The sequence below is a fragment of the Selaginella moellendorffii genome, unplaced genomic scaffold (genome assembly GCF_000143415.4).
Source record: "Selaginella moellendorffii unplaced genomic scaffold, v1.0 SELMOscaffold_60, whole genome shotgun sequence".
Lineage (NCBI taxonomy): Eukaryota > Viridiplantae > Streptophyta > Lycopodiopsida > Selaginellales > Selaginellaceae > Selaginella > Selaginella moellendorffii.
This window is the reverse complement of record NW_003314321.1, coordinates 810,146-836,014: the sequence shown is the minus strand read 5'-3', so window position 1 is coordinate 836,014 and position 25,869 is coordinate 810,146. Positions and strand designations below refer to the sequence as shown.

At 47.2% G+C, this 25,869-nt stretch overlaps 7 protein-coding genes across 9 annotated transcripts; 4 read left to right on the top strand and 3 right to left on the bottom strand.

Annotated features, from left to right (window-relative positions):
- Positions 1-208: 208 nt before the first annotated feature.
- LOC9644373 (tubulin delta chain) lies at positions 209-1,979 on the bottom strand. 2 transcript variants are annotated; one of them, XM_002983877.2, is made up of 5 exons: positions 1,648-1,979; positions 1,402-1,566; positions 1,262-1,334; positions 786-1,198; positions 209-709 (listed from the first exon to the last, which is right to left on the bottom strand). In XM_002983877.2, the coding sequence occupies exons 1-5, from the start codon at positions 1,819-1,821 to the stop codon at positions 239-241; spliced, it is 1,296 nt and encodes a 431-aa protein (XP_002983923.1). In that variant the 5' UTR covers positions 1,822-1,979; the 3' UTR covers positions 209-238. The 2 variants fall into 2 exon arrangements, with proteins under 2 accessions (XP_002983923.1, XP_024544929.1); XM_024689161.1 differs by having other exon boundaries at positions 1,402-1,979.
- Positions 1,980-2,103: 124 nt separating this feature from the next.
- LOC9644706 (14-3-3-like protein GF14 nu) lies at positions 2,104-4,003 on the bottom strand. Of its 2 annotated transcripts, none has more exons than XM_024689163.1 (4): positions 3,232-4,003; positions 2,652-2,774; positions 2,470-2,586; positions 2,104-2,391 (listed from the first exon to the last, which is right to left on the bottom strand). In XM_024689163.1, exons 1-4 carry the CDS (start codon positions 3,712-3,714, stop codon positions 2,347-2,349), a joined length of 768 nt encoding a protein of 255 aa, XP_024544931.1. In that variant the 5' UTR covers positions 3,715-4,003; the 3' UTR covers positions 2,104-2,346. The 2 variants fall into 2 exon arrangements, with proteins under 2 accessions (XP_024544931.1, XP_024544932.1); XM_024689164.1 differs by having other exon boundaries at positions 2,104-2,388.
- Positions 4,004-4,326: 323 nt separating this feature from the next.
- On the top strand, positions 4,327-6,295 carry LOC9644705 (26S proteasome regulatory subunit 6A homolog). Its single transcript, XM_002984003.2, has 10 exons — positions 4,327-4,475; positions 4,544-4,660; positions 4,721-4,828; positions 4,899-5,090; positions 5,146-5,337; positions 5,399-5,517; positions 5,571-5,658; positions 5,708-5,827; positions 5,882-6,022; positions 6,078-6,295. Exons 1-10 carry the CDS (start codon positions 4,359-4,361, stop codon positions 6,153-6,155), a joined length of 1,272 nt encoding a protein of 423 aa, XP_002984049.2. The 5' UTR covers positions 4,327-4,358; the 3' UTR covers positions 6,156-6,295.
- Positions 6,296-12,063: 5,768 nt separating this feature from the next.
- On the top strand, positions 12,064-14,653 carry LOC9644704 (F-box/LRR-repeat protein 3). The gene is made up of 7 exons (XM_002984002.2): positions 12,064-12,831; positions 12,948-13,073; positions 13,126-13,230; positions 13,286-13,679; positions 13,735-13,864; positions 13,926-14,220; positions 14,299-14,653. The coding sequence occupies exons 1-7, from the start codon at positions 12,187-12,189 to the stop codon at positions 14,575-14,577; spliced, it is 1,974 nt and encodes a 657-aa protein (XP_002984048.1). The 5' UTR covers positions 12,064-12,186; the 3' UTR covers positions 14,578-14,653.
- An 84-nt stretch (positions 14,654-14,737) lies between these two features.
- LOC112351335 (RING finger protein 219-like) lies at positions 14,738-16,165 on the top strand. The gene has a single exon (XM_024689005.1). It carries the CDS (start codon positions 14,738-14,740, stop codon positions 16,163-16,165), a length of 1,428 nt encoding a protein of 475 aa, XP_024544773.1.
- A 126-nt stretch (positions 16,166-16,291) lies between these two features.
- On the top strand, positions 16,292-18,178 carry LOC9644372 (3-oxo-Delta(4,5)-steroid 5-beta-reductase). The gene is made up of 2 exons (XM_002984001.2): positions 16,292-17,409; positions 17,477-18,178. The coding sequence occupies exon 1, from the start codon at positions 16,307-16,309 to the stop codon at positions 17,396-17,398; it is 1,092 nt and encodes a 363-aa protein (XP_002984047.1). The 5' UTR covers positions 16,292-16,306; the 3' UTR covers positions 17,399-17,409; positions 17,477-18,178.
- On the bottom strand, positions 17,409-17,785 carry LOC9644703 (protein NDH-DEPENDENT CYCLIC ELECTRON FLOW 5). Its single transcript, XM_024689165.1, has 2 exons — positions 17,675-17,785; positions 17,409-17,621 (listed from the first exon to the last, which is right to left on the bottom strand). Exons 1-2 carry the CDS (start codon positions 17,744-17,746, stop codon positions 17,427-17,429), a joined length of 267 nt encoding a protein of 88 aa, XP_024544933.1. The 5' UTR covers positions 17,747-17,785; the 3' UTR covers positions 17,409-17,426.
- Positions 18,179-25,869: the final 7,691 nt, after the last annotated feature.

Here is a 25,869-nt window from a genome sequence, read left to right as displayed (position 1 = left end):
AGAGAGCCGATCACGAGTAAGGAATATCCCATTTTCAAACACCGAGCTTATTCTTTTTGAAGTGGGCGGCTCTACTAAGTTTTTCAATCGTGATCGAGAAGAGCCCTGATGCTAGCTAGCTTGGGATCCAAAGGATAGAGTTACTGCCCGCCAGACTTAATCCCACGGCCTGATCAATCCTGTGATGTTAGAAGAGGGAGGTGGTGAGTTCTATCGAGGATAAAATTATATACTTCCTTTAGAGAATGCTATAGCTATGGCAAACGTCTTCCACAGTGGCAAACGCAGCCTCAAAGAAGGAAGCGTCCAGGCCATGCTTGAAATACTGATGAAGGTAGGCCTTGGAGTAAAACATGGCGTAAGCTCGAGTGAGGGCCTTGGACGCCGGAAGAATGGCACCCTGGCAATTGCTCATCATCCCAGCAGCAAGCCCTCCATCCTTGATCATCTCCTTGTCGTTGGCACAGACGTTTAGAGGATCGATGCACCAGCTCGGGTATAAGCTCGGCTCCCTCATCACGCTCACGTCGGCTGTCCCGGCACCGGGGCCCCGGAGCGCCAGCAAACTCGCCACCGATTTTTGCACCGACTTGGCCAGCCTCGTGTCGCCGGGGACTTGCTCCAGCTCCACCGGATACGCGATGCGTTTCAGCTGTTTGAGCTGCGATGGCCACGCGAAAGTTGTAAAGTCGAGGGACTCCACACGGACCTGTGTGTCAAAGTCGGGCGAAGATTGGAAACCAATGTGAGTGCGAGAATTCTCCGAGAACTCTTGAGGGACGAACCTGTGGTGTGGAGTAGACTGTGAGCATTCGGTACGCCGGATGAGCACACAGAGCGTAGGCCAAGTCGGAGAGGAGCCTCACTCGGAGCTGGGAGGAGTTGCAAGTTGAAGCTTGCGAGGCTTGGATGGGCCTCCAAAACGAAGGTAGCAGCAGCGAGGCCAGAGCGTGAGCTCCGGCGCTGTTCATCTCCACGAACGAAGGGCTTGGGATTCCGAGAGTTTTCTTGCAAGCCGCGACGAGGGAGTCGTTCTCCACCGTGATGATGCCGTCCACGACTTCGTGGAGCTTGGCGAGCGTGAGCAAGACGTTGTAGTTTTGGACGACGACCTCGCCGCTCTGGAAGGGCCAGATGCTGTGGCTGAAGATGCAAGCGGATGGATACTCGTCCTTGAGAGCTTCCAGAACGTAAGCTCCTGGAAAAAAGTACAAACGAAGGAACAAAGCTTGGAAATCTGTGTGATAAAGAAGAGACTCACCGAAACCAGCTCCAGTACCACCAGCCAAGCTCTGGATGCCGAGGAAACCTCCAAAGCAATCGCATTTCTCAACCTACAGGTCACGCAACAAGCAAAAGATTGTTTTTGTTCTTGGAAGAATGAATGATCTGGTTCGTCACCTTGAGGCGAATTTGCTCCAACACTGGCTCGCGACATGTAACTCCGTTGCTGCAGTAGCCCGCAGCCCAGTTATTTCCAGATCCACTGTCGAGAGTGAAGCAGCTGCGCGAGTCATACTTCCAAGCACCACCTCCATTCGCCTTTCTGGTCACCGCAGCCACAACCTGTATAGATTTGTTTGCGAGCGCCAAGCTCAGCAAGATCACCCGGCAAGAGAAAGGAAAGATGGCAATGCTGCTGCTCACCTTGGGCTCCATGTCGATGAGAAGCGCTCTTGCTCGAGGGAGCTCGCCTCTGCTCCCGCTCTCTTCGAAAAACTCGCAGGGCAAGGGTGATCCGCGCGAGGAGGCCAATGCATTGAACAGCGCAAGCCCATACTGGTTTCCACCCTGCCCAAGCTGCAGCACCACCACGCTCATTGCATCCCTTTCACGATCGTTTCCTGTTTCTCCCCCAAGAAGATGCGCTTCTTGCCCTGATAAAGAATTTCCATTGGTTGATATGCCCAAGTACTCCAGCTTGGGCTTGATGACAGTGATCTCGGACGCATCTCAATGCTAATGCACGCCATGGATGTGCTCGAATTCGATGGCGGGATGCCCATAAACCCTAAATCAACCCTAAACCCTAAACTATCATCTCCTACGCGGCACGAATAGAAGCGCAACAGCCGTGGCACGTCACACTCGCCGTCATCTTTCTTTTTCGTGAAATACCATTTCTTATCTTCTTCGACGATAACGAAGGCGAAAATGAAAGACACAGGAGAGAGAGAGAGAGAGAGAATGAGAGAAATGAGAGAGAGCGAGAGTGGTGTTCTTCTTCTACACCTAATGAGCTAGGGGGGAGCTTCTTCTTCTTTTTTCTTCTTCTTCTGTCTCGAAAGCGAGCGAGCGTGACACCGGTTGGCAAGAGTCCGCGGCTGCTTTGATCGCTGCAAACTATCACGCCTTTTCTTCCTTGGCATCGCCACCAGCATCATCCTGCTGCTTGATCAATCCAAGCACACAACGTCTCAGTTTTCGCGATCGAAGACAAGATACAAGAATGCAAGGAGCACAGCATACCTGCATGTCCGATGTCCACAGCGTGAGGTTGTCCCGGAGGAGCTGCATGATCAATGTGCTGTCCTTGTAAGATTCCTCGCCAAGCGTGTCCAGTTCTGCGATTGCCTCGTCAAAGGCCTGCACAAAAAGAAAACGGGGAAGGTTGGATGGTAACATCAAACACTTGTAAGAGATGATCACACCTGTTTGGCGAGCGCGCATGCCCGGTCGGGGGAGTTGAGGATCTCGTAGTAGAACACCGAGAAATTCAGCGCCAGTCCCAGCCGGATGGGATGAGTTGGAGCAAGCTCCGCGAGAGCAATGTCCTGCAACAAAAGTATCCAAAGATCAATCGCAACAAAAATCGCGAAGAATCACAAAGAATAAACTCTTGAACGAGATAAAACCAAGCATAGAATGAACTACGCCAGAAAAACAAGAACCAGTCGACCAACAACGCCAAAACAGTAGCCATAAAATCAAAGCGCAAACGAACGACACACAAGAGGAGTACCTGCCTAAACCTCTCAACCAACAGCCATAAAAACTCAATCAAAGCGATGAAATCAATCGACCAACAACCATGAAAAATCAATCGAACCACCTCTCGACCAACCATGAAAACTCAATCAGAGCAATGAAATTAATCAAACCCTGTCGACCAACAACCAACCATGTCAAGGCAATGAAATCAATCAAACCCTCCATGAAAAAACTCAAATGGAACCCGAAGAGAAGAGAAAGAGGGGAAATGGAAAGGGGCAAAAGAACAAAACTTGGTACCTGGGCTGATTTGTAGGCCATCAAAGTGGCCTCGGCCGCCTCCTGCCTCTCTTGGCCAGTCTTAAACTCGGCCAGGTAGCGATTGTAGTCGCCCTTCATCTTGAGGTAGAACACCTTGGACTCTCCAGTCGAGCAGGATGTGATGAGGTGGGAATCGAGAAGCCCCAAAATCCCATGGCAGATGTTGCTCAGCTCCGTCTCCACCTTGCCCCTGTAGTTCTTGATCATGCTCACATGCTCCTCGTTGCCCTTGGATTCCTCCTTCTGCTCGATCGAGGAGATGATCCGCCAAGACGCGCGCCGCGCCCCAATCACATTCTTGTAGGCCACCGACAGGAGATTACGCTCCTCTACTGTCAGCTCCTCGGCCTCCACCGCCTTGGCGACCTTCTCCATGTATTCCACCATCTCGTCGTAGCGCTCGGCCTGCTCCGCGAGCTTGGCCATGTAGACATTCTCCTCCTTGGATTCGGGGCCCGGCATTTCGGCAAGAACCTAGGTTACCTGGCGCGCCGATCGATGGATCGGGGGAAAGAAGAGGGAGGGGAGCAAGAAGAGGGATGGATCTCTGGCGCCCTAGGCAGCGCCTTGCTTGCTCCTCCAAGAATCACCGGCGCGCTGCTTGGATCGGCGATGGCGATGGCGATGGCGATGGCGATGGGAGGAGAAGAAGTAGACCTGGAAGAAGCGAGAGCGCAAGGGTCAGAGCAACGGAGCGCAGTAAAAATATGGATCTAGGCGCGGTAGAAAACGCTTTTTGACATGGGCGTAACTGCCGTACACTGTGGCGGTGATGTAGAAATAAATGCCACGCCCCCATCGACGACCTAGATCAAAGCTGGACACGTTGCCTGGCATCATGACGTGGCAACACGCCGACATTTACCATGGCTGGGCATTTGCAAGCTATGAGAAAACCATAGTATCAAAAAGCGTGGCCTCTTTGCATGTGTGCCAGAACCCTAGAACTGCGTGAGCGTTTTCCATCGTTAGGCATTTTGGAGTAGAGAATGTTTCCCAGTGGTATTTGCAGCGCTGGATTGTAAGCTTTTACGCAAATGCCATCGAATTTGGAAGGATAAGTTTTTTAGGGTTTATGAGATTAGGGTTCCAGAGGAGAAAGAGCTATGGCGATGATGGAGGCAGATATCTTCGATGCCGGGGAAGGCGATGAGGCCGGGATGTCGACAGAGGAGATGATCCGGCACACGCGGATCCTCGAGAATGAGGTGCGCGTTCTCAAGGTATGGGGAGATTCCAGCTCCAAAATATTTCGGGTGAGGAAATTCCGCCCTCTTGTTTCCTTGGCAAGGATGAGGTCCAGCGCGTGACGCTGGAGCTGGATGCAACCAAGGAGAAGATCCGGGAGAACCTAGAGAAGATCAAGCTGAACAAGCAACTGCCTTACCTCGTCGGGAATGTTGTCGAGGTATGTCAAGAGTGTTTTCTCTGCATTTTTGAGAGATTTCGTCTTATCTTCCGTGTCTAGATCTTGGATGTAAATCCTGAGGATGAAGCTGAGGAAGACGGTGCCAATGTCGATCTCGATTCTCAAAGAAAAGGAAAATGCGTCGTGCTCAAGACCTCCACTCGCCAAGTAAGTTTATTCATTCAGGAGTGAAGTGGAAGCTTTCTTTTTTCCTGATGCCACTGTTCTTCTCGTGTAGACAATTTTTCTCCCGGTGGTTGGTTTGGTGGATCCGACCACTCTAAAACCGGGTGACCTTGTGGGTGTGAACAAGGACAGCTACTTAATCTTGGATACACTTCCGTCCGAGTATGATTCTCGTGTCAAGGCTATGGAAGTCGATGAGAAACCCACAGAGGACTACAGTGATATTGGAGGGCTTGACAAACAAGTAACTGCTTCATTTCTTTGTGTTTTCTTTATTCTGATCAAAAGCTTGGTGTTAGATTCAAGAGCTGGTCGAAGCAATTGTCCTCCCGATGACACACAAGGAAAGGTTTCAAAATCTGGGCATCAAGCCACCGAAAGGAGTTTTGCTCTATGGTCCTCCGGGCACAGGAAAGACTCTCATGGCCAGGGCGTGTGCAGCTCAAACTAATGCAACGTACCTCAAGCTTGCTGGTCCTCAGCTCGTGCAGGTTCTGTGTAGGAACTCTTTACCTGTCGGGTTGTTAAACTCAAGCTTCTTGTTCGTTGCAGATGTTCATCGGAGATGGAGCAAAGCTCGTAAGAGATGCCTTTCAGCTGGCAAAAGAGAAGGCGCCCTGCATCATTTTCATCGATGAAGTCGACGCTATTGGGACCAAACGTTTTGATAGGTTTGGTCTCAAAACGGACACCGGCCGGTTTACTAACAGTGACTTACATACAGTGAAGTTAGCGGTGATCGGGAAGTCCAACGGACCATGCTTGAGCTTTTAAATCAGCTTGATGGTTTCAGTAGCGACGACCGGATTAAGGTGAATATCTCTGCAACCTTAGTGAATTCTTATTCGTTTTCACGCGCAGGTGATCGCGGCAACAAACAGAGCAGATATTCTAGACCCGGCTCTGATGCGATCTGGCCGTCTGGACAGGAAGATCGAATTTCCTCATCCCACCGAGGATGCCCGAGCGAGAATCTTACAAGTTCGTTCTTCCTCGTCTAGACTGTATTTTGATCGAAAGTCTTTTCGCTTGCAGATTCACTCGAGGAAAATGACTGTGAGCTCCGATGTGAACTTTGAGGAGCTGGCGCGCTCCACGGACGACTTCAATGGTGCTCAACTAAAGGCCGTGTGCGTGGAAGCTGGAATGCTGGCTTTGAGGCGCGATGCCACGGAGGTAACGACGCGTGATCGAATACACAGCTTTTTCGATCTCACTCGCTCTTTCACAGGTTACGCACGAGGACTTCAACGATGGCATCATCCAAGTGCAAGCCAAGAAGAAGGCCAGCTTGAACTACTACGCATGAGCAAATCATAGAAGGGATAGAAACCCTCGCACATTTGATTGTGAAAACTCTGATTTTAACGAACTGGGGTTTTAATGACATTCTTAGAATATCTATGCTAGAATATTTTAATTAACGGTAATCTCAACTTAATCTTTCAAGGAGGAGTGGTAAGCCAGTTTGGAGCGGTTGTTATGTTTTTCCAAATCACTGGTCTCGCATTTGCATTATACTGTTCCAGGTAACTTTCTTCTCTTTCGAGTGTATTGGTCTCAGGGTATTAAACAACCTGCAGATTATCTTGTCACATACAAAGTTTTTCACAAAACACTAAACTTCCATGGCTGAGTCTCTGAACTCCAAGAGTATAGGAATGTTGTTGCACTCTAGGTGTGGGCTAATGCCCTAGGTAATTCTTTCAATCTCATATTTTTCTGTGTAGCAGTTATATTCCCAATTCTTTGTGACACAGTCTGATTTCTATGATAAGCTCTTTATGCATTTGTTTTTTGATTCCTTGGATAAAAAGTTTATCAATTCTCATTTGTGAGTCTGATACACTCTTGTTTTATGAACAAGATATCAAATGAAGGTTATGAGCAACTTTGACAAGTATCAATGCTCCTTAAAGCAATGAAAGAACTCCATATAACTATTTTGCCTAAATTTCAACACACTAGGCCTTTTAAATTAGTTATTTTAGTTGATTATAAAAAAAAGGTGTATGTTGTGATACATGGATGGTTTACTTTGATTCAAATGCCGCCGGCTATAGTCAAAGTCAAGCATTTATATCAATTAAAGTTTTAAGATAAAAAGAAATAAAAATAAAACATATGGATAAAAATAATTAACTTTAAATTATTTTTAAAAGAAATTAATAGTAAAGATCCTTTGGCATATCAAGCACCCCTTCTAGAACTAATAAAATACAAAAAATATTTTAACAATAATAGAAATAAATTAAATATAAACAGTAAAAATTCTTAAAATATTTTTCTGATCAAACAAAATATACTTTTAGATAGAAAATAGTATAATGCAATATTAATTTTCTCCAATATTTATTTTTGTTATATAAGATTTTATCTCAAATGATGGATAAGGCGGACTTAGTTATGCATGTGGGCGATCTCAAATTTAAGTATTAGTCATTGCGGGTGTTGCCGAGTTAAGCTTTTGACCTCATCCTTAGTATAAATTTGTTATAACACAATCATACCAAATGTGACTTTAAGGTTTTTCCCTTTTATTTTATACTTCCTTATATTTCATCCATTCCTCTCATTTTCGTACTTTTTCATTCCTTTGCTTTTACCTCTGCTTTCATTGATTTTGTCTACCCATTACTTCCTTTTACATTTCCGTTTTGTTTTCGCTCTTTCCTTTTTCAATCCTTCCGATAGTCTTTGTGTTGCAGTAGTTCACCAGCTCATGAAAGAATATTTTGATCTCTTTAAATTTGATATATTGTTTGGGGCTAAAATTGCCACACGTCATTTAATTCTAACTAGGGATGTTTGTCCAATCAAAGTTCCTATTCATCATCAGTCCCCTAAAGAGATTAAGATTTTACCTGCAAACATCAAGGAGATGTTAAAAAAGGTTATTCGAAAGTCATAGAGTTTTTGGGTATATGAACCTCATCTTGTAACGAAGTCTAATGAGAATATTTGTTTCTGCATCGAGTATCATTCATTAAACGAAATGATGATCCCAGATGTATACCCTCTTTTTTACATTATTGATCTCTTGGATCGTCTGGGAAGAAGCTGTTGGTTCACCAAGCTAGATCTTACTTCTAAGTACTGGCAAGTATTAATGTCCGAAAAAAATATTCTTAACACTATTTTTTGTACACCGTTTGGTTTGTATGAGTTTTTAGTGATACCATTTGGTTTAAACAATGCTCTAGCAACTTTTTAGTGGATGATGGATGAGGTTCTCTGCAATATACTGGAGGTGACTACTGACTTCATTGATGATATCTTAATCCACTCGGAAAGGACGTAGGAGGAACACGTCCGTGATGTTTGTAAAGTGTTGGATCGGCTATAGGACATTAGTCTAAAGCTAAAGCAGTCGAAATGCATGTTTGGGTTCAAGAACACAACTTATGTTAGGTATCGTATTTCTCTTGAGGGTTTGCAAGTTGATCATAACAAACTTATAGCTGTTTTAAAGTGTCCTACTTTGAAGTGTGAATGATGTACAATGTTTCCTAGCCAAGGTGCAATATCTTAGTTGTTTTGTGGATCATCTTTTTTATCGCACTGCACCATTGCGAGCATTGCTAAAATTATCAACATCGTCTTTCATTTGGTCTGTGGATTATAAGTGGGTGTTCATGGATTTCAAGGAGCTATTGACAACTCCTATGGTTTTAGTATATCATAATTACACTTGACTTTTTATTTTGCACGTGGATGTTTTTGATGTTAGTTTTAGAGGTGTGTTGATATAAAAGAGCCCAAGTGTGCATGATCAACACTATTTCATTATATATATCAGCCGTACATTACAACTGGCGAAGGTGAACTACTCTATGACAGAGAAGGAGTATTTAGTAGCAGTTTGGGCTTTTGAGAAACTTCATGAATATCTACATAGTTTTCGAATATTACTAAAAGGTGATCATGTTGTCATTACTTCATTATTGAAGCAGAAGAACTTGGTTAGTCGTACTGCTCAGTGGGCTTTGAAGCTTCAAATATATGATTTTGATGTTGTTCATCGCCCGAGGAGTTCTATGGCTAATATTGATGCCCTTTCTCGAGCTCCTTTTCCTTCTTTGCTCTTTTCTCATGTTTCTGATGAGCTTGTTATTCTAACATCTATGGATTTTCTAAACGAAAATTCTATGCCATTGGCAATTATTGTACTTGATGTTCAGTGTCCACAAGGTACAAAGCAAGATTTACTTTCTCTTGATGAGGTTCATGAAGCTTAAAAGTTTGAGCCATGGATTCAAAGGCTTTGAGAAGGGTTTGGGAATCCTGCATCACTTGTTAATGACTTGCCATTCCAACATTTACATTCTCAATATCGCCTTAAAGACAACCTTTTTTATTTTATGGGGACGGATCTTGATGATTATTTATGGTTGGGGGTGCCTTCAATCTTTATTCCACAGTTTCTCCATACATGCCATGATTTTCCTGTTCTAGATACGCATATGGGACATCATCATGTGATCGAGAAGCTGTATAGGTCTTTCTAGATGATGTTATCTAATATGTGCTCAACTGCATTTGGTGCCAAGCTTGTAATACTCTCCCTCGTGCTACGGAAGGACAATTGGAGTCAATTGCAATTTCTCGTCCGTTTGAGTTGGTAGCGTTTTATCTTATGAGACTTTTTCCATAATTGACTGTTGGCAATGAGTATATTATTATTGCTTCTGATTACTTGACTCGTTGGATGGAAGTTGGTGCTCTTGCTAGTGCCTTTACAACTATTATTGGATACTTCCTCCTCAATTTAGTAGTGTTTTAGCATTTTTGTCCGGATCGAATTCTTTCAGCTAATGGTTATACATTTATGGCTAAGGCATTTCATGTTTTGACATCTTGGTTAGGGATATGCCACACTTTCACAAGTGTTTATCATCCACAATCAGATGGTTTGGTGGAATGGCTCATTCGGACATTCAAAGGGATGATCATAAAGTATGTGAACTTTCAACATTCGGATTGAAATGGTTATTTATTGTCTTTTTAGTATGCATATGTCACAAGGGTGCAAAATTTTGTTGGTAATTCACCATATAAACTCTTATATGGTCATGATTCAATATTACCAAAGCAGCTGAGTTGACCTTTATAATTGCAACGAGTTATTGATGCTAGGTCGTGGGATTAATATTTGACGAGCATTTTTCCACTTGTTCAAGTAAAGTCTGCTAAACACCTAGGCTATGTACAAGTGGGACAACAATAGCACTACAACTCCCATCATCATTCGTGGAGCACATAGTGAATGACTTGGTGTTAATCTATTTTCCCCATCTTATAGTATGTAATTTATCTAAAAGGCTCCTTGCTTAATGGAAAGGACCATATTAAGTGTTGTGGCAAGTTGGACCACAAGTTTATGAGGTTTGGCATGACGTTCAGTAGAGTGATCCTTTAGAAATTATGCATATACAATAGTTGAAATACTTTGCATAAAGGGACTAGGAACAATTGATACCATCTATAAATCCATCGATACCTCTTCCTAATGTTCCACCAGATCCTAGCCTATCTACAAAAGGACCCTAATGGTCTTCTATTATTCCGAAAGGAGGGGATGATGTGAGGTTTAAGTGTACTATATACTAATATTAGTATAGTGGGATTTTGGTAGCTGTTAGATTGGTTTCAATCTGAACCACTCACTCTTATATATAAGCTAAGGTTTTTGGGATAATTGATATGCACATTTTTTGTATTCCCTTTCCATATTCCATGCACTCACAAATATGATTCATGTTACAATAAAAGATTCATAAAATATTTATAGTATAAATTTTATTATTTAAAATATATATTAATTATTGTAATGAAAAACAAATAATGACACAATGGCAAAACAAAATATTATGACATAAATGCTATATACTTTTAAATTTTTTATTAATGTAGATATTCTTATAATAACTTTCCATTTAAAAAAGAAAATATATTATATAAATCATCTTCATAAAAAAGCATCTAAAATAAGATGCTACAAGCCAATCCAGATTTGAATCTTGTGGCCTGCCATGCTCAAAGGCATATTGTTTGAGTGCTTGCCACTAAGTAACTTGATTGCTTGGATTATTCCAGAATCGGCATCTAGACGAATTTTCGCACTTCTTTGTGGAGCACAACTTCATCTCGTGGACGATTGATTTTGATCAAATGCCAGCGATCGATCTGGTTTCATGGACCCGTCGAATATTCGAGTGGACGCGGCCCCATGGCCAGCAATGGTCACTATATGCGTCATGCCACGCGGCCCCCTTGCGTTTTACACGCATGTGAAGTACTTTGAAAGGTACCACCTCCCTCCGGAAAAAGAATTTCAAAGCTGTGAAGTACTTTGAGGTACCACCTCCCTCCGGAAAAAAGAATTTCAAAGGCCTTTTGACTTGGCCGGCCACGATCCATCTTAAGTTATACGCTCCACATATGAATTCATTGACTAATTTGCCGCGATATCGTTTCCTATGGTTTAGATTCGATCATCTTATTCAGTGTGTGAGCAGCAAAGATTAAATAGTGGCAATGGAAGTACATGCCCTTGTATCGTCAGCTTTAACGTTTTTCTCTCGCGTTGCAAAACATTGTTTTCGCCCGAATCTTGAGCGAAGGTTCACAGGCATTGAATCAAAGGTGTCAAGATTATCACCCAGCGAAAAAGAAGTTTGAAACGTCTACCAAAATGAACGGCTGGGATTGCGTCAGCTGGGGTAAACTATTATGATAATTGTCAATTTGTCACCTTCCCATCCAGGGAGGGCGTATCACATGACGGCGGTCCAAGCTGGACGGCACGGCCACCATGCGGGAAGGTACACCTTCAACGTACTGTACGTACCATCTTATCAAGGGATTAAACAATCACTGGAATTGCGGCCAACACGCATTGTGGGGTTTTTTATTTACCTTTCTTGATTCTTGATCTTCGCTGGTACTAGCTATGCGGGAGTGCGAGAGAGGGATTAATCGATGACCTAGCTCCTCTCTCTCTCTCTCTCTTCCTGGTGGAATACCTATCGACACCGCCAGGACCGTCAGGGAGGGTACTCGCTCGCTCGCCACTTGCGCTGCTCTAGATCTAGGCGCCGGTGGCCCGGCCATGGCATGGATTGGAGCTTAGGGATTTGCTGGCGGAGGCCACCGACGCACGGATCAAGGCGCGCGCGTGATCCAGGGGAGGCATTCGTACTTGGCCGATGATCTTGACGAGTCGCAGTGTAGGCCAATCGAATTCGCGCAGTACTGGAGGAGCAAGGAAGAACAGGTGGAGTGTTTATGTGGACCGTTATCGCGGATTTGGAGCGGTGAATTTCTTGGGGTAATCGCCCATGGCGGATCGGAAGATGAGCAAGAACAGCGGCGACAGTGTCATCGATCTCCTGGACGACAATATTCTGCTCCAGATCCTGGAGCGCCTTGAGGATCGATTCGACCGCCAGGCGTGGTGCCTCAGCTGCAAGCACTTCCTGCGCCTCGAGGCCAGCACCAGGAACCGGATCCAGCTCATGCGCCACGAAGTTCTCGAAGGGATCCTCCACAGGTACACGCGGCTGGAGCATCTGGATCTGTCGCATTGCATCCAGCTGGTGGACGAGAATCTGGCGCTCGTAGGGCAGATCGCGGGAAATCGTCTCGCCTCGATCAACCTGTCGCGAGTTGGGGGTTTTACCAGCGCTGGGCTGGGGCTGCTGGCGCGATCCTGCTGCGCCTCCCTCACCGACGTGGATCTGAGCTACTGCTCCAATCTCAAGGACTCGGACGTGCTTGCGCTGGCGCAAATCTCCAATCTCCAGGCTCTCCGCCTCACGGGCTGCCACTCCATCACAGACATTGGGTTGGGCTGCCTGGCCGCTGGCTGTAAGATGCTCAAGCTTCTCACGCTCAAGGGGTGCTTGGGGATCACGGACATTGGCATTGCTCTCGTTGCCGTGAATTGCAAGCAGCTAAGAACACTGGATCTCTCGTACACCGAGGTGAGTCTCTTTTCTCTTTGCTTTAGCGTGATTCTAGCAGATCGCTACTTGTCCTGGTTTTCTCTTCTTTGGTTTGACTTGGTGGTCTGAGCTTTTGCTTTTGTTGTTCCGTGAAGGTGACCGACGAAGGCCTGGCATCCATAGCGACTTTGCACTCGCTGGAGGTTCTGAATCTGGTTTCTTGCAACAATGTTGACGATGGAGGATTGAGATCGTTGAAAAGGAGCTGCAGATCGTTGCTGGTACGTCAGGAGTGCTCTTTTTCTCCGATGTAAACGACTTCTCTCCTTTCAGAAGCTGGATGTTTCTCGATGCTCCAATGTCAGTGACGCAGGTCTCGCAGCTCTGGCCACCAGTCACCTCTCCTTGGAACAGCTTACGCTTTCCTACTGCTCTATCGTAAGTCTCAGCGTTATCTACTCGTACATGTAGAAATTGACCCCTGTGAGCTCAGATCACGGACGATCTACTGGCCACCTTTCAAAAGTTTGATCACCTGCAATCAATTGTCTTGGACGGGTGTGAGATTGCTCGCAACGGTCTCCCTTTCATCGCCAGGGGTTGTAAGCAGCTCAAGGAGCTCAGCTTAAGCAAGTGTAGAGGTGTAACGGACAGAGGCATAGCTGCTGTTGCTCAAGGATGCACTGCTCTTCACAAGCTCAACCTGACGTGCTGCCGGGAGCTGACGGACGCGTCTCTGTGCCGGATCTCCAAGGACTGCAAGGGTCTCGAGAGCTTGAAAATGGAGTCGTGCAGCCTCATCACCGAGGATGGGCTGTGTGGTCTCGGCGAAGGCTGTCCTCGTCTCGAAGAACTCGATTTCACCGAGTGCAACATGAGTGATACCGGTACGTTTGATCATTTCGAGCCGATTCACTCGAGTACTGATTGATTCGCTTTCAGGCCTCAAGTATATTTCCAAGTGCACGGCACTGAGGTCCCTCAAGCTGGGATTTTGCTCCACCATCACGGACAAAGGCGTTGCTCACATTGGTGCCAGGTGTTGTAACCTTCGAGAGCTTGACTTCTACAGGTAAGCAGTAACTTCACTTGTGAGTCGGCTTTGTAACAAGTCTTGGTGGTTTTTTCAACAGGTCCAAAGGTATAGGTGACGCTGGAGTGGCAGCAATTGCTTCCGGGTGTCCAAAACTCAAGCTTTTGGACCTTTCGTATTGTAGCAAGATCACAGACTGCTCGTTGCAATCGCTGTCGCAGCTGAGAGAGCTGCAACGCGTCGAGCTCCGCGGCTGCGTGCTTGTTTCGTCGACAGGCCTGGCCGTGATGGCATCGGGCTGCAAGAGGCTCACGGAGATCGATATAAAGCGCTGCTCCCAGATCGGGAACGCTGGAGTCTCGGCCTTGTCCTTCTTTTGCCCCGGCCTCCGAATGGTACGTAATAAGAGATTCACAAAACTTTCATCTTTCTCATTGCTATGATGCTAACTTTGGTGGTTTTTGTCTTACCAGATGAACATCTCATATTGCCCGATCTCAAACGCGGGATTGCTGAGCCTTCCCCGGCTCAGCTGCTTGCAAAGCGTCCGGCTTGTCCACCTCAAGAATGTCACAGTGGATTGCTTCGTGACAGTGCTCCAGAATTGCAAGAGCTTGAAGAACGTCAAGCTTCCATCGTATTTGAGAACACTCCTCCCTCCCGGGATCGCGGAAGAGATGGAATCGCGGGGCTGCCGAATTCGATGGATGGACAAAGCCTTGGAAGAAGACGATGTCCTCGAGCCTCACTGAGAGAAATTCCTTTATTTCTTTGTATTTAAGTTTTAAAGGGGGTGTTAAACGTACAGGGCAAAGAACCCTCGGATTTTAGGGTTCTTAGGGACGCGCGAGCTCGAGCGCTGGGCGCGCGCTGGGGATCAAAGGTGTGTGTGAGTCTAGTCGCGGCGGTGAGATGCCGAGCTTCGTAGTGGTTGCTGGAGCAGATGTAGAGATGGCGGAAGGGAATGGGATTTCCGCGAGGATTGACCTGAATTTGCATCTGGCGCCTCCGGCCACTGCCGATTTCCTGCGGCTAGGGCCAGGGATTGAGGAGGAGGAGCGGCAGCAGCAGCAACAGCCACGGGAAGGGGGCCAAAATCAGGGTGGGAATCTCCAGCGCAGGATTTTGCCGCGTTTTGGCCCTGGGATCCATGGCGTGTTCCTGGATCTTCATCCAGACAGCGATTCTGAGGCTAGAATACGTCCGGCTGTGGAGCATTCGATGCGTCCTCCCATCCGGCACCATCGCTTCAGGCGTTACTCGACTCGCGGCCCTTCGCTGGTGAGCGTGGCCGGGCTGGAGGAGAGATCTAGGAGGCTTTTTCACGATTCGCGAAGCCCGCAGCAGCAGCAGCAGCAGCAACCACAGCAAGATACTTCCAAGGACAAGGCACCCGCGAAAGAAAGCGAGGACGACTCCTCCAAGGACGAGACCGGGGTGGTCAAGCGTGGCGGGAACGAGAACTTTGAGTGTAACGTGTGCTTGGATATGGCGGTGGAGCCCGTGGTGACGGTGTGTGGGCACCTCTTCTGCTGGAGTTGCTTGCACCAGTGGCTCTACGTCCACTCGGAGAACGAGGAGTGCCCGGTTTGCAAGGGCTCGGTTGGCGAGAATTCGATCATCCCGATCTATGGGAGAGGGAGTTCGTCGTCGGCTCGACAGGAACTTAGCGTGCAAGACGACGAAGCTCGAGTTCCTCCTCGCCCTCACGCTCGAAGGGTGGATAGCTTGCGCCAGAGAGTGGAAGCTGAGACAACAGCAGTGCCAGTGGAGGATCGGGAAGCCGAGCAAGACCGGATCAACTTGAACGAGATGCTCCGGATGAGCAGGGTGGTGCGCTTGTTGCACGACAACATGTCGTCGCGCTTCCGGCGGCGCATGTCCGAGCGAAGAGAACACTACCGGACGCCATCGATGACGACCACAGCGGCGAGCACTCAACCGGTCGAGTTTACTGTGGGAGAGTTTGAGGCACGAGCTGCGACTTTCCAGGATGACTACGTGCGGCAGCTCTCGGCCAGCCGCGCCGATACTGAGGAACGTGTGAATGCTATCCGAGCGAGATTGGCGAGCTTGGTGGAGACGATTGAGTCGCACCGTCGGCAAGCGGCGTCCATGGCTGCGAGGTTCCATGACACTGCAAGAGAAGCCGTGGCGTTAACAGCAACCGTGGGTGTCAGCGCCCAACCGAGCGACGCTGTCATTGCCACAGCGGAGACAATTGAACGCTCAAACAGTGTTAGCTCCGTTGCCAGACCCCGAGAGTCCGAGGAAGGGAGCACCTCGGGTGGTGGTGACTCGGAAGTCTTACATAGCAGGAAAAGGAGGCGCTTGAACTAATGCTGTATTGCGTGGATTCAGAGATGATCGACAAGTGGTCTATTTCGGAAGGAACAGGTGTCCGCAATAATTCGTTGGAAGGCGATAAGAGGAGGATTCACAGGAGGGTGAGAAGGAAATTAATTACGCAGGAGGGAGAATATGGTAGAACAAAAGGTAGCTTTGGTGGCTGGAGCAACCGGACTCGTTGGTAACAGTCTACTAGAGCTGCTGCCGAAGTCCCAGTGGAAGGTCTATGGCCTTGCTCGACGGCCGAGGCCGAGCTGGTTTGTGAATACAGGGGTGGAGTACATCGAGTGTGACTTGCTGGATAGAAGTGATGCACTCCGCAAGGTGTCGAGGCTGACAGACGTGACACATCTCTTCTGGGTGGTCTGGGTCCACAAGAGCGACGGTGAGGAACAAGGCAACTGCGAGGCAAATGGAAGCATGCTTTTGAATGCTCTGGAGGCGCTGCTTCTCAACGCCAAGCAGCTGGAACACATCTGTCTCCAGACTGGTTCCAAGCACTACATCGGCCCGCAGAGTCTGTGGGGGAAGATAGATCATGGAGAGCTCCCTTTCGTCGAGGACGGCCCCCGGCTTGGTGTTCCAAACTTCTATTACACTCTCGAGGACATTGTCTATGACGCTGCAAAGAAGAAGAAGGGTCTCACTTGGTCGATCCACCGGCCCAGTGTCATCTTTGGATTCGCTCCCAGGAACCTCATCAACCTGGTTCATGCGGTAGCGGTCTATGCCAGCATTTGCAGGCAGCAGGGGCTACCGTTTGTCTTTCCTGGACACTCGGAGGCGTGGGAGTGCAAAACGGACGTTTCGGACGCGGAGCTCATTGCTGAGCAACAGATCTGGGCGGCGACAGACGCCAGAGCCAAGAACCAGGCCTTCAACGTGACAAACGGGGACCTGGTTACGTGGAAGGAGCTGTGGCACGCGGTGGCGCTCAAGTTTGATCTCCAAGTGCCTGTCTACAGTGGCTGCCCGACGAGCATGGAGGAGATATTGCGAGACAAGCAAGAAGTGTGGGAGGAGATGACGAGATCCAACAGGTTGCACGCAACGACCAACTTGAGGAAGGTGGCGAGGATTTTAGACGAAGCCTTCAACTTTCCATTTCGTCTGGTGAGCAGCAATAGCAAATGCCGGGAGTTTGGATTCAACGGCAGCAGAGACACGGAAGCGTCACTGACGCGAGTGATCGATCGAATGCGGGCAGCTCGGATCATCCCGTAACAAGAAGAGAGGTACGCTGTCAAGTTTCTTAGATGCCAGTGTTCTCGATGACTTGCTCAGCGATCCAAGTCTGTCCAGGCTCTACGCACAGCGGCTTTTCACCCGAAGTTGGGCCTAGCAGCACAAACTTTTTCCAGTCTTCCTCCTGCGACTCTGGCCCCGGATTGGAGAGGCTCAGATACCTCGGTCCCGATTTCTGGAAGGTGAACGAGCGACGCTTTCCCTGGCAGTCAAAAACAAGCATGCAAGTGTTCAGAAGATCGATCATCAACTTACTCGATCTAGCAGCGTCCACGGCATCGAGGACATGAAGTAGAGGCGATTCATTCCAGGTGCTAGTGGAGCCATCTCGGAGCAGTGGCGGTGCCAGAGCCGACCATCTTTGCCGACAAAGCTCTCGTCGCCTTGCTGGGATTCTCTCTCCGGGCGCTTGTACGATCCTCCACTGAGCAGCACCGCAAGTTTCTCAAAGATCCGGGGCCCCTGCTCTTCGCCAGCGGTGGTGTTTTCGGCGATGGATTCGTCTCCCAGGGACAGGAAGTTGGTTCCCAGCAGGCCCATCGCGTAAGCTCCAGCCAAGTCGCCAACCTCGACCGCAGTGGCGATGGATGCGTGGAAGCAGCAGGGAGCTTTGCCAGTGTTTTCGATCGACAAGGTGGATTGAAGCTGCCGCTTGGAGAGCGTGACGCTGTTCTTGAGCTTGAGATTTGGCAGGCTAGAGCCCAGTGTGATCTAAAACATAAAAAGAAAAAAATCTAGATCCAATCCAACTTGGTGGTGTATAGTGGAACTTCTCTCTACCTTGACCCATTTGTTGGGAGCTCTTGAGACTCCATTGACGATCCACGACAATGGAGGATCGTTTGCGCGCTTGGTTTCTTCACCATCTTCTACTTCTGGGATTCTTGCCACTGACGCGCGGATTCCTCCTTTGTAGGCGCAGCCTCCTTGCAGTGGAAATCTCTTGGAGTGAAGGACCTCTTCCTGAGATTCGTGCCACATTATCGGTCTGTAGGATGTAACCACGCCTTGCGGCAGTGCTATCGTGGCGGCGGAGCCACAGGCGAGCTTGAGCCGTGCCTCCACGATTCCATCGCTTCTCTCGAATTCCAGCTCCTTGCAGCCAAATCGCTCTTGCAATAGCTCTGCCCGCTCCATTCGTTCCCATTTCAGTGGACTCAAGCCTATGGCGCTCTTACCAGCAATCTCCATGAGATATTTGCGGGTATGTTCTTGGGTTGACCTCTGTGTTTTTCATGAATTAGGGTTTTTTAGAAGAAGCAGGGTGTCCAAAAGAAAGTGGATAAAATGAAACTTATTCTAGGTTTTAATTATAAAAGGAAACTTTATTGGCACTTAATATAGTATTTGGTTTCATATGTTGTTCAATGCAATAACAAAGCAAAACTGATGTAAATTAATTTATATATATGATTATTATTAAATTAAAAAATTTCTAAGTGAAGAATATTTTAAAATGTGAGGGCCAAGTGTACGGCTACAATGCCGTATACTAATATTAGCGTAGTGGATTTTGGTAGCCATCGGATTGGTTTTAATCCGGACCACTCGCTCCTGTATATAAGCTAGGGTTTTTGGGCTAATTGATATGCACATTTCTGTATTCCCTTTCCATATTCCATGCACTCACATTGGTGGAGGTGAGGGGCATCTTTGATTGTCCCTGGGGAGTGCTTGGATTTGGGATTTCGGTTTAGATCTAGCTTTTGCATTGTCTAGATCTAGCTTTTTCCATTTCCTTTCTTTTGTTCTTTCTTTTCAAGATTTTGGTTTAGATCTAGCTTTTTGCATTGTCTAGATCTACCATTTCTTTCCAGCTTTTTGTCATTTCTCTTCTTTTGCTCTTTCTTTTTCATTCATCTTCATGGCCGATCCGCAATCTCCTCCTTTGACTCTAGAGCAGCAGTTGGTTCAATTGCTTGATGCTATGCGCTTGCAATTGAACAACCAAACTCAGTTGATGACGGCGTTCACGGCACATGGTACAACTCCTCCTGCTTTTGGTGCCAATCCTCGCGTTCGGCCGGAGTTCTTTCGTGGGAATCCTGGGGATGATGTGTACCATTAGTTCGATCACTTCACGGTGATTGCCACATATCATTCTTGGGATGATGCTCGACGTTTGCGTGAGTTCCCCACATGTCTCCAAGGGACGGCATTGCAGTGGTACAATGGATTGAGCGCAGCTACTCGTGGCGATTGGAGTGTTCTTCCGGACGTCTTCAAACGCGCCTTCGGACACGCCGACGATTGTGATGATGCCTTCCAACAATTGCATCGTCTTCGCCAAGGGCCATCTGAGTCGGTGATGCAATTTGGCGTTCGTTTCCGAAGTCTTTTGCTTCGTGTGGAGCCAAATATGTCGGAGCGGATCAAGTTAGGAATGCTGTGGCTAGCACTTCGTCAAGATCTTGTCGGACTTGTGCATGCACTTGCTCCTGCCACTCTTGACGATGCTCTTCGCTTGGCGCAACGTTATGAGACGTCGCCTCTTCCACTTCTTGCTACACGTCCTTCAGCTCCACTTCCTATGAGTGATGGTCCTGTTCCCATGGAGGTTGATGCTGCTGCTACTCGAGTCCAAGGACAAGGGCGAGGACGTGGTTGTGGCCGTGACGTTCGTTGCTGGGTGTGTGATGAAGTTGGTCATACTTATCGGCGTTGTCGGCGCTTTCCGGATTGGCGACCTCCATTTCCTGGGTGGAGACCTTGGCGTCAGCAACGTCCCGTTGGTGCTGCTGCGGTGGAAGGTTTGGATACCGAGGTGCATTTGGGAAACGAGGAGTCGCGCGAGTAATGGAGGGACCTTGCGCAAATAAGTTAGTGACCCCTCCATCTTTCTTTCGGGAGTATCATCAAGGGGTTCATTCAGCACCGGTTCATCCAGTGTTTACTTTCCAAGCTCGTTTTTATAACAAGAGGTCTCCTATTCTTCTCTCCGTGTTGGTTGATATAGGTTCGAGTTTATCTTCTATTGCTCGACCTGTTGCCACACGTTGTCGTCTACACTTGCGTCGTGTGGCGGATCCAGTTTTCATTCTTTATGGCAACGGCCGTACACATGCATGTGCACAAGATGAGGCGGACCTGGTTGTGCGTGTGGGCGATCTTGAGCTTGAGTTGCAGTCGTTGCGGGTGGTGCCGAGTCAAGCTTTTGACCTCATTCTTGGTATGGATTGGTTGCAACACAATCATGCCAAGTGTGACTTTGAGGCTTCTCCCCCTTGTCTCATACTTCCTTATGTTTCATCCATTCCTCTCACTTCTGTACCTCTTCGTCCCTCTACTTCTACCTTTGCTTTCATTACTTTTGTTCCCCCACTATTTCCTCTTGTGTTTCCATCTTGTTCTGCTCTTCCCTTTTCCGATCCCTCTGATGATCTTTGTGTTGCAGCTGTTGACCAGCTCATGAAGGAGTATTCTGATCTCTTTGAATTTGACCTGTCGTCTGGGGCCAAGATTGCCACACGTCATCCCATTCCAACCGGGGATGCTCGTCTAATCAAGGTTCCTGTTCGTCGTCGGTCACCCAAGGAGATCAAGATTTTACGTGCAAACGTCAAAGAGATGTTGGAGAAGGGTGTTATTCGGAAGTTGCGAAGTCCTTGGGCATGTGAACCTCATCTTGTGACGAAGCCTGATGGGAGTATTTGTTTCTGCATCAACTATCGTCCGTTAAATGAAGTGACGACCCCGGACGTGTACCCTCTTCCTCACACTGCTGATCTCTTGGATCGTCTGGGGCGAAGTCGTTGGTTCACCAAGCTAGATCTTGCTTCTGGGTATTGGCAAGTACCGATGGCCGAAGAAGATATTTCTAAGACCGCTTTTCGTACACCATTTGGTTTGTACGAGTTTTTGGTGATGCCGTTTGGTTTGAACAATGCTCCAGCAACTTTTCAGCGGATGATGGACGAGGTTCTTTGCGATATGCCGGAGGTGATGGCTGACTTCATTGATGATGTCTTGATCCACTCGGAGGGGACGTGGGAGGAGCATGTTCGTGATGTTTGTAAAGTGTTGGATCAGCTACGCGACGTTGGTTTAAAGCTGAAGCGGTCGAAGTGCGTGTTTGGGTCCAAGGACACAACTTATCTTGGGTACCGTATTTCTCGTGAGGGTTTGCAAGTTGATCCTGACAAACTTGTGGCTGTTCTAAAGTTCCCTACTCCGAAGTGTGTGAATGATGTGCAACGCTTTTTGGGTAAGGTGCAGTATCTCGGTCGTTTTGTGGATCATCTTTCCGATCGCACTACACCATTGCGAGCGTTGCTGAAGTCATCAACGTCATCTTTCATCTGGTCTCCCGATTGTGAGCGGGCGTTCGTGAATCTCAAAGAGCTATTGACGACTCCTCCGGTTTTGGCATATCCTGACTACACTCGACCTTTTATTTTGCGCGTGGATGCTTCTGACATTGGTCTTGGAAGTGTGTTGATGCAAGAGAGCTCGAGTGTGCCTGGTCAGCGCCATCCCATTGCATACATAAGCCGTACATTACAACCAGCGGAGATGAACTACTCCACGACGGAGAAGGAGTGTTTAGCAGCAGTCTGGGGTTTCGAAAAACTTCATGCATATCTACATGGTTCTCGGACGTTACTTGAAGGTGACCATGCTGCTGTTACTTCATTATTGAAGCGGAAGAACCTGGTTGGTCGTACGGCTCGATGGGCTTTGAAGCTTCAGATATATGATTTCAATGTTGTTCATCGCCCAGGGAGTTCTATGGCTGATGCTGATGCCCTTTCTCGAGCTCCTCTTCCTTCTCCACTCACTTCTCATATTTCTGACGAACCTATTGTTCCAGCATCTGTGGATTTTCTAGATGAGGATTCTGTGCCGTCGGCGGTTGCTGTCCTTGACGTTCAGTGTCCACAGGGTGTAGAGCAAGATCTACCTTCTCTTGATGAGGTTCGCGAGGCTCAAAAGATTGAGCCGTGGATTCGAAGGCTTCGAGATGGGTTTGAGAATCCTGCATCACTTGCTGATGACTTGCCTTTTCGGCATTTACATTCTCAATATCGCCTTGAAGATGGCCTTCTTTATTTTGTGGGGACGGATCCTGATGATCATTTACGGCTGGTGGTGCCTTCGGTATTTATTCCGTGGTTTCTCCATGCCTACCATGATTCTCCTATTTTAGGTGGGCATATGGGACACCATCGTGTCACCGAGAAGCTGCGCAGGTCTTTCTATTGGCCAGAGATGCGACGTGATATTATCCGGTATGTGCGTAGCTGCGTTTGGTGCCAAGCTCGTAATACTCCCCCTTGTGCTGCGGAAGGACGGTTGGAGTCAATTGCAGTTTCTTGTCCGTTTGAGTTGGTGGCGTTTGATCTTATGGGACCTTTTCCGCGATCGACTGCTGGCAATGAGTATGTTATTATTGCTTCTGACTACTTGACTCATTGGGTGGAAGTTGGTGCTCTTGCTAGTGCCTCTGCAACTGCTGTTGGATACTTTCTCCTCAATCGAGTGGTGTTCCAGCATTCTTGTCCAGAGCGGATTCTTTCGGATAATGGTCCTGCATTTATGGCTGAGGTATTTCATGTTTTGACATCTCGGTTGGGGATACGCCACACTTTTACGAGTGCTTATCATCCACAATCAGACGGTCTGGTGGAACGGCTCGTTCGGACATTCAAAGGGATGATTGAGAAGTATGTGAACTTTCAACATTCGGATTGGGATGGTTATTTGCTGTCTCTTCGGTATGCCTATGTCACAGGGGTGCAGAGTTCTATTGGTGTTTCACCATATAAACTTCTATATGGTCATGATCCAATATTACCAACAGAGCTGGGTTTACCTTCGCGAATGCCATGAGCTCCTGATGCTAGGTCATGGGATCAATATTTGACAAGCATTCTTCCACTTGTCCGAGCAGAGTCTGCTGAACACTTAGGCCGCGTACAAGTGGGACAACAACGGCGCTACAATTCCCATCATCGTCCACCTGCGGAGTACAAAATGGATGATTTGGTGTTAGTCCGTTTTCCCCATCTTACAGTACGTGGTTTATCTAAGGGGCTCCTTGCGCAGTGGAAAGGACCGTATCGGGTGTTGCAGCAAGTTGGACCACAAGTTTATGAGGTTCGGCATGACGTTCAGCAAGCCGATCCTCCGGAGATTGTGCATGTGCAACAGTTAAAACGCTTCATACAAAGGGATCAGGAGTAGTTAATACCGTCTACAGATCCACCGATGCCTCCTCCTGACGTTCCTCCAGATCCCGGCCCATCTACAAGAGAACCCTGACGGCCTTCTACTATTCCGAGAGGAGGGGATGATGTGAGGGCCAAGTGTACGGCTACGATGCTGTATACTAATATTAGCGTAGTGGATTTTGGTAGCCATCGAATTGGTTTCAATCTGGACCACTCGCTCCTGTATATAAGCTAGGGTTTTTGGGCTAATTGATATACACATTTCTGTATTCCCTTTCCATATTCCATGCACTCACAAAAATAATTTTAAATATTTATTATATTATTACATATTTTGTGAGTGCTTGGAATATAGAAAAGGAATACAGAAAATATGCATATTAATTAACCCAAAAACCCTAGTTTATATATAGGAGCAAGTGGTCCAGATTGAAACCAATTCGATGGCTACGAAAATTCTATTACGCTAATATTAATATACAACATTGTAACTGTACACTTGGCCCTCATATCATCCCCTCCTCTCGGAATAATAGAAGACTATCAGGGTTCTCTTGTAAATGGGCCAAGATCTAGAGGAACATCAGGAGGAGGTATTAGTGGATTTGTAAGTGGTATTAATTGCTCTTGATCCCTTTGTATGAAGTGTTTTAACTGCTGCACATGCACAATCTTTGGAGGATCGGCATGTTGGATATCATGCTGAACCTCATAAACTTGTGGTCCCACTTGCCACAACACCTGATATAGTCCTTTCCATTGAGCTAGATAAACCACATACAGTAAGATGGGGAAAACAGACCAACACCAAATCATCCACTTTGTACTTTGCAGATGGACGATAATGGGAGTTGTAGTGATGTTGTTGTCCCAATTGTACACGGCCTAAGTGTTCAGTAGACTTTGCTCGGATAAGTGAAAGAATGCTCGTCAAATACTGATCCCATGACCTAGTATCGGTAACTTGTGGCAATCACAAAGGTAAACCCAGCTCCGTTGGTAATATTGGATTATGACCATATAGGAGTTTGTATGGTGAAGCACCAATAGAACTCTGCACCCCTATGACATATGCATATCGAAGATACGGTAAATAACCATCTTAATCCGAATGCTAAAAGTTCACATACTTCGCAATCATCCCTTTGAACGTCTGAATGAGCCGTTCCACCAAACCATCTGCCTGTGGATGATAAGCACTCATAAAAGTGTGGCGTATCCCCAACAGAGACATCAAAACATGAAATGCCTCAACCATAAATACGGGATCATTATCCAAAAGAATCCGCTCTGGACAAGAATGCTAGAACACCACTCGATTGAGGAGGAAGTATCCAACAACAATTGCAGAGGCGCTAGCAAAAGCACCAACTTCCACCTAACGAACTATAGCACATGTGATCATGGGATGAGATTTGGATATACTGTCACCGTGGATCCTTGGAACCTTGGGGGATAAATGGGGATAAAATAGCCACTAAGGGCTCTCTCATCAAGCAATTACCCCTTTTCCAGTTGGCTTAAGGGGAGAGAGATAAAGTGCGCTACAGTTGGTATCGGAGCAAATGGCACGGGTTCAATTCCCATTGATTAGTGGCTACTTAAAAGTATAATATACCCTTGAGCAAGGTATATTCTTACCCCTAAATTTGAAATCATATGTATTGGGCATCCATGCATACGTCCTTCCTTTTGTATGAAATATCCATGGACGAAGGTATCCACCGTGGGACTGCAGTATGGGTGGATGACTAGTTGTCTCACATATCCATGGACGAAGGTATCCACCGTGGGACTACAATACAGGTGGATGATTAGTTATCTCACATGGAATAGTTGGTCTACACAATGGAAGGATTGGTAGATTGAGTGCGGAAAGATTGGTAGATTGAGTGCGGAAATGGAGGTGCTGATTCCCCTTGGCTCAGTAGGGGTTGTTAGTCAATAGTCAATGAGGACATTGACATCTCTGAAGGGGGGGTGAGTGTAGCGCATGTGATCATGGGATGAGATCCTTGGAACCTTGGGGGATAAATGGGGATAAAATAGCCACTAAGGGCTCTCTCATCAAGCAATTACCCCTTTTCCAGTTGGCTTAAGGGGAGAGAGATAAAGTGCGTTACAGTTGGTATCGGAGCAAATGGCACGGGTTCAATTCCCATTGATTAGTGGCTACTTAAAAGTATAATATACCCTTGAGCAAGGTATATTCTTACCCCTAAATTTGAAATCATATGTATTGGGCATCCATGCATACGTCCTTCCTTTTGTATGAAATAT